A 7,226-nucleotide genomic window follows, 5' to 3' on the forward strand; every position below is an offset into this window, starting at 1 on the left:
ATGAGTTGAGGACTTGGAATATGGGCACCTACCTGAGTCCGACGGGACTCGAAGACTTGTACACTGGGCCGTTCACACTTGGAAATTTCAGCAAAAACACCTTATATATGAGTTCCCTTATTGTGCTCACTAGCCATCTGCAGAAAATTGAGAGAACATTAAATTTGTATGATGGATGCCCTGTATGCTAAGTTATTCAACCCTACCTATCACCTCAATAATTCTCACTATTTGCTTCTCTTGTTGTTGGCGTCCTTATATCTAGACACTGCTAAAGTCTGCTTGGGTGATGGACTTCCGGGCACTACTGTGAAGTTGTGCATGGATGCAGAGAGACGTGCGCTTCTCAACATCAAGCAAGATCTCACCGATTCCTCTGGCAGGCTTTCTTCTTGGGTGGGCAATGATTGTTGTCAATGGGAAGGGATTTCATGCAACTACCGCACAGGTCATGTTGCGAAGCTGGACCTCCGGAATAAGCATGAGCCAAATCCCACTGGTGATGATGAAAACTGGGACGAGCTTGCTTATGAACGTTCGTGCTTAGGTGGTAAGATAAATCCTTCTTTGCTTACCTTGAAACATTTAAATTACCTAGATCTAAGCTCCAACAATTTTCAAGGTATTCAAATTCCTGAGTTCTTTGGACGGCTTGAAAGTTTGAGGTATCTCAATATCTCATCTGCGTCGTTTGGGGGGGAGATTCCTTCTTCCCTTGGTAACTTGTCATACTTGAACTATCTTGACCTTCGTTCTGATGTCTCCTTATTGGAAATACCTTCCAGAAACTTGAATTGGCTTTCTCATCTCTCTTCCCTGAAATACCTTAACCTCGGAGGCATCGACCTTGGTGGCTCAGAAGTAAGTTGGATGCATGCTGTTAACATGCTTCCATCCTTACTAGAGTTGCACTTATCTTCATGTCATATTGTAATTGAAAGCCTTCCACTCTCACTGCAAAGGATCAACTTCACGTCACTTCTGGTCCTTGATTTGTCATGGAACCATATAAATAATTCTTCATTTCCCAACTGGCTTTTTAATCTTACTAGCCTCACAAAACTTGATCTAAGCTCGAATTCCTTCAGTGGTCCTTTTCCAAGTGAACTTGCAGGCCTCAAATCTCTAGAATATCTTGATTTATCTAACATGGGATTTAAAGGTCTCATTCCCAAAGGCATTGGAAATATGTGCAAGCTAAAGATCTTAAATCTTTTTGGGAACATACTTGATGGGGGGATAGAAGAGTTTTTGAGGAGTTTCTCAGATTGTCCGAATAATACATTAGAGTCACTGGATTTGTCTTTTAATTTGTTCACGAGCCAATTGCCGGCCTCCTTAGGAATATTAAAAAATCTGCGATATCTTAACCTTGGGAACAACTACTTTTGGGGCTCAATTCCTAAATCTATTGGAAACCTGTCGTTTTTGAAAAAATTGGACCTGTCTTATAATCATATGAACGGGTCCATTCCAGAAAGTTTGGGACAACTCTCCGAGCTAGTTGATCTTTATCTGAGTGCAAATTCATGGGCAGGCATGCTAACAGAATCCCATATGTTAAATCTCACCAGATTAAAATATATTTCGATATACAGCGAGGAACCCATGTCCCTCATTTTCAATGTGTCTTCTGAGTGGGTTCCTCCTTTCAAGCTCCACACAATTCTGATTAACAACTGTCGAGTAGGCCCTGCCTTTTCTGTTTGGCTTCAGTCTCAAACTGAGCTCATTGATGTCACCATTAGTAGAGCCGGATTCTCAGATTCCATACCAGAGGAGTGGTTCATGAAGATATCTTCACAAGTTAAATCTCTGGATTTATCTTACAACCAATTCACGGGAAGGCTTCCATTCCAACTGAAGTTTCCAGAGTTGCAATCTATAAATTTGGGTCATAACCAGTTTGATGGTCTACTACCACTTTGGTCAACTAATGCGACCGTCATTGATCTTGAAAGCAATTTGTTATCCGGGAAAATTCCCTCAAACATTGACGAATTGATGCCCAATTTGCGACAATTGTGTCTTTCGGAGAATCATTTGACAGGTATTATTCCACCCTCTGTATGCAAAATCCACAAACTGATGGTCCTGTCGCTAAGAAGAAATCGGTTGTATGGAGAATTCCCTCATGAATGGAGTTTGTGGAGCATAATAACTGTTGTCGATGTTGCATACAACAATCTCTCTGGTAATATTCCGACTTCAGTGGGTATCCCAAGGTCTCTTCAAGTTTTAAAGATGAACAACAACAAGTTCACCGGCGAAATTCCTTTTTCCTTGAACAATTGTTCTACTTTGAGGAGACTTGATCTGGGAGGCAACAAATTCAAGGGAAACCTGCCTTTATGGATTGGATCAAATGTATCAACATTGCAACTGTTACAATTGGGATCCAACCGTTTGAGCGGACAGATTCCCCAACAATTCTGCAGCCTCATCTACCTTCACATCCTCGACCTTGGTCACAACAACATTTCAGGTAGCATTCCAAAGTGTTTGAATAATATGACTTCTCTAGTGGATTCTGCTTCTCTAGGCAGTAATGATTCCAGTGAATGGTACCTCTATCGATATATATACGATGCGCAAACAACGGTCACATCAAAAGGGAGAGAACTCGACTATGGACGCAGCCAAATGCAATATGTGAAGAGCGTTGATCTTTCGTCAAATAATTTACAAGGAGAAATCCCTGAAGAAGTATGCAGTCTCATTGAATTGGGCACCTTGAACTTGTCAATGAACCAATTAAGTGGAAAGATTCCCTCGAAGATTGGAAACTTGCGTTTGCTGGAAAATCTTGATCTCTCGCTCAACCACCTTTCGGGACAGATTCCTCAAAGCCTTTCTTCTCTTACCTTCCTGTCTCACTTGAACTTGTCCTACAACAACTTGACAGGAAGAATTCCTACAGGCAACCAGCTCCAAACGCTGATTGACAAATCCATTTACGAGGGAAATCCAGCATTGTGCGGCGCTCCTCTTTCAACTGCTTGCCCCGGGGATGAGACGCCTACAAGACAACCTTTGCCTGTAGAAGACAACACAGATAAAGAAGAAAGGCTTTGGTTGTATGTCAGTGTGATACTCGGCTTTGTCGTAGGCTTCTGGGGAGTTTGTGGCACTTTAATAATAAAGAAGTCATGGAGGTATGCCTATTTTAGATTCTTCGACAACATCAAAGACAAGGCAGCCCTAGCAATTGCACTCAAAGCGGCTCGTTGGAGAAGGAGATGGGAAAAATAAAATGAAATGTTGGTAGTAATCGATGCCTAGCTGTTATTGTAATGTAATGTATGATACTACTATGCAAAAAAATAAATCATGGACTACCGATATGCATGCATGAAAAGTGATTTCATGTCACTTACGGAACATTATTTTCTCATGTTGTTTAGGATATGAATTCCAAGCATATATATTTTAGTGAAGAGAAATGCTAGGTAGATTAATTCTTTAGACCAAATTTGTAAGAGATTTTTTAATATGCTTGGAACATGGGCACATACGTCATTATATAAGTAAAGGGACACTTGAAAAAAAACTTCCTTCCACCTGTATAATAACATATGACGTACTGACCCGTGTTTCGCACACATTAAAAAAATCTCTTCAATTTGAAAACCATCTGCCAAACCTTGATGGACAAGGAACTCTACTCCTTGGTCTACAAAAAAATATGAATTACTGGCAAGGTTTTTCATGCTTATGAACAAAAAACTATCTGCCAAACCTTGCGTTACACCCTTTGCTCATGTCCAGGAAAGGAAGGTATTACTTTCTTAGAACGGCACTCCTGCATTTTCAAATTTCTCAAGGGTATCGATGGAAAATGATGGTTTGTTGCATACAATAACTGCAACATAGAGTTACAGTCTGAACACAATCAATCAAAGTGGAAATGGGCATTGTTTGAGCATATACTATGGCCAAAAGATCACTTACTGGGGAGAATTTGAGTTTACGAGAAATTTATTTGTGCACATAATCAATTACGCTGTTTTCTGTAAGTGTAGTTTTTCATTTTTCGGGGTTATTTATAATAATATCAAAGAAACCATTTGCAAAGAGTGTTAATGTTAACCTCTTTGCATCTTTCACAATAAACAAACGTTAACACTCTTTGCAAATCATTTTATAAATAACCTCAAAAAAATAAAACTATACTTACAAAAACAACCTAATCGATTAAATGCAAATAAAATTTTCGCATACTCAAATTCTCTTCGCCCATCGTTATAGTAAGTGATATTTCGGCCATAGTATACGCTCTCAAACAATGCTGATTTCCACTTCCATTAATTGTGTTTAGGATTTCTACAACTCTGCTCATGTTTTGTTATTGTATGAAATATACCATCGTTGTCCATTGATACTTTTAAATATTTGAACATGCAAGAACGCCACTATATTAAAGTGATACTTCCTTTCTTGGACATGAGCAAACGGTGGAATGCAAGTGATCCTAACTTTTGTAAACTTCAAAAGTTAAATACACACAAGAGGAAAAAAAAAAAAAAAAAAAAAAAAAGAGAAAAGAAAAGAAAGAAAACTACTAAATCTTTAGATACGGATGATGGACACACATATAAGAGGGGAGTCGCCGAGGATTTTCTCTTCTCTTAATCTTTCTCCCTTTCTTTTTCTTTTTGTTTGAACAGCTACGGTTAAGCAACATCAATATCTTATATTAATTTTATTATAAAGACAAAAAACAAAATATGAAAAAAAAAGAAAGAAAAGATGATAGAAATAAGATGGGAGATAATCTTACTCCCCTCTGGGCGACCCTGCCTTAGTTTGGTAGGCAGCAAAGCCTTCACAAGGAAGGTGTCAAGCATGCGTTCCATATAGAGTGGTGATGGGGCTTTCTATTGGCCACCCAACAAATATCTATGCTTTGTCAAGGGGGTTTCTTATCCAATGTTGATGGTGTGCAGGCCTGTCAAAAGGGTTCTTTTTTTTTTTTTTTTTTTTTTTTTTTTTAAGAAAACTAATGAAAAATGTTTGAAAATTTTGAGTTTTAACTACAAAGATAAAATAAAAGGTAAAATGAATAGTACCAGCTTTGATTTTTTTAGTGTAAAAATATGATTTTTCGTTAAAACTCCTTTTTTTTCAACCTCTCACTTTCTTTGCTTTGGAAGGAAATTCTCATTTCTGCACTTGCTTTCTCAATATCCAGATTCTTGAATAAAAACCCTATTCGACATGGTTCGTGCAACTAAAAATTTACAAATTCAAATAATCGAAAATTTTCAGGAATACATGGGCAAGTAAAAGTGCTATAATAAGCCATTTGTTTCCAAAACCACAGTAGGAAATACAAGAATTTTTTTTGGAAAGTTATTGTGAACACGAAAGTTTCTTTGAAACAAGAAACCAGAATAACGTGTACAAAATAATATTTTTGTGTTTATGATTTTGGGGTTACGATCTCTCTCAAATTTGGTCCTCTGATTCTATCTTCGTAGGGTGTAGGTTTGTGGATGAGTTGTTGATCCAAAGGGCCGTCGGGGCTTGATCTAAGGATGAACAGTTGATGCACGGATCTTCAAGGGGCGTTGGGCTTGATCTTGAAGAATGGGTGTATGGATTTCTTCAAGGGGCTTTTGGGCTTGATCTTGAAGGTTGATGGATGAGCAGATCTTCAAGGGCTTTTGGGCTTAGTCTTGAAGAACGATTGGATGTGTGGATTTGTTTGTGCTGTTGATCCAAGGGGCCGTTGGGGCTTGATCTTAGGATGAACGATGAACACTTTCTTCAAGGGCCGTCGGGGCTTGATCTTGAAGAATGGTTGTGTGGATTTCTTCAAGGGCTTTTGGGCTTGATCTTGAAGGTTGATGGATGAGTGGATCTTCAAGGGCTTTTGGGCTTAATCTTGAAGAACGATTGGATGTGTGGATTTGTTGAGGTTGTTGATCCAAAGGGCCGTTGGGGCTTGATCTTAGGATGAACGGATGATGAATGATGAACACTTTCTTCAAGGGGCCGTCGTGGCTTGATCTTGAGTTGGTGGGAGTTCTTCAAGGGCCGTTGGAGCTTGATCTTGAAGGAGGATTTGACGAAGAACGAAGAGTGCTTTCTTGATCCTTCGGAATTCTTGGGAATTTGGATGCTCGAGAGCTTTGGAGTTTCAAAGCTTCAAGGATTTGGGGAATTCTCTTCCAATTTGGGAGTAGAGAAATGTATTTGTGAATTCCTTGATGCTTGATACCTTGATGGAGAAGCCTATTTATAGGCTTTGAGAATGAATCACCACCACAAAATATTTTTTTCCTTTCCAAGCACCATTGCCTAATTTTCCCACTTAATGCAATATTGAAATTGAAGTGGTGTAACTTATGGCCTAATTTCCCACTTAATACCATTTTAAACTTGAAGTGGTCTAACTTATGGCCTAATTTCCCACTTAATGCAATATTGAAATTGAAGTGGTGTAACTTATGGCCTAATTTCCCACTTAAAACCATTTTAAACTTGAAATGTGTATGCTTTGTCATTGCCTAAATGAGAAAAACTTGCTTTGACCCGTAATGGATTGAAGTGTGCTTGCCTTGTCATTGCCCAACATGAGAAGAAAAACTTGTTTTGATCCTCAATGGATTGAAATGTACTTGCCTTGTCATTGCCCAAAATGAGAAGAAAAACTTGTTTAATCCTTCAAGGGTATTTCTTCCTATTTTGTTGAGTCACACGCCATGTGTACAATTTGTACAACACGTGGCGTATGCCATGTATGCCTTGACACGTCAAAACTTTAATGCGTTGGTGAACATTTGTTTCACCGAAATTTCGATGTCTACAAATGCCCCCACTTCAAGGCGCGTCGTAGACATGTGCTTGTCACGTGTAGAAGATGCGTTTTGAAGTCCCTTAATGTAGATGTCAACCCAAGGGCCGTCGAGGCTTGATCTTGAATTGGGCTGGAAATTTCTTCAAGGGCCATTGAGGCTTGATCTTGAGTTCGACTGGAAGATTTTCTGGTTTCCTCCAATCGTTGATTTTCCACAGGCTTAGTCTTGAACTGGGCTGAAAGATTCTTTTGGTCTCCCCCGAAGGTCTGAACTTACTCCTTTTATCTGGAGTTGAATTTGATTCAAGGGTGGTGAACACTTGATTTTGAATCGGACTTGTGATTTCTTCAAGGGCCATTGAGGCTTGATCTTGAACTGGGCTGGAGGATTCTTTTGGTCTCCCTCGAAGGTCTGAACTTACTC

General features: G+C 39.2%; 1 protein-coding gene across 1 annotated transcript; it reads left to right on the forward strand.

Annotated features, from left to right (window-relative positions):
• LOC137728922 (receptor-like protein EIX1) lies at window positions 1-3,344 on the forward strand. Its single transcript, XM_088678333.1, has one exon. The coding sequence runs from the start codon at window positions 169-171 to the stop codon at window positions 3,250-3,252; it is 3,084 nt and encodes a 1,027-aa protein (XP_088534459.1). The 5' UTR covers window positions 1-168; the 3' UTR covers window positions 3,253-3,344.
• Window positions 3,345-7,226: the final 3,882 nt, after the last annotated feature.

Source organism: Pyrus communis, chromosome 10, assembly GCF_041283825.1.
Source record: "Pyrus communis isolate YQ-2024b chromosome 10, ASM4128382v1, whole genome shotgun sequence".
NCBI lineage: Eukaryota > Viridiplantae > Streptophyta > Magnoliopsida > Rosales > Rosaceae > Pyrus > Pyrus communis.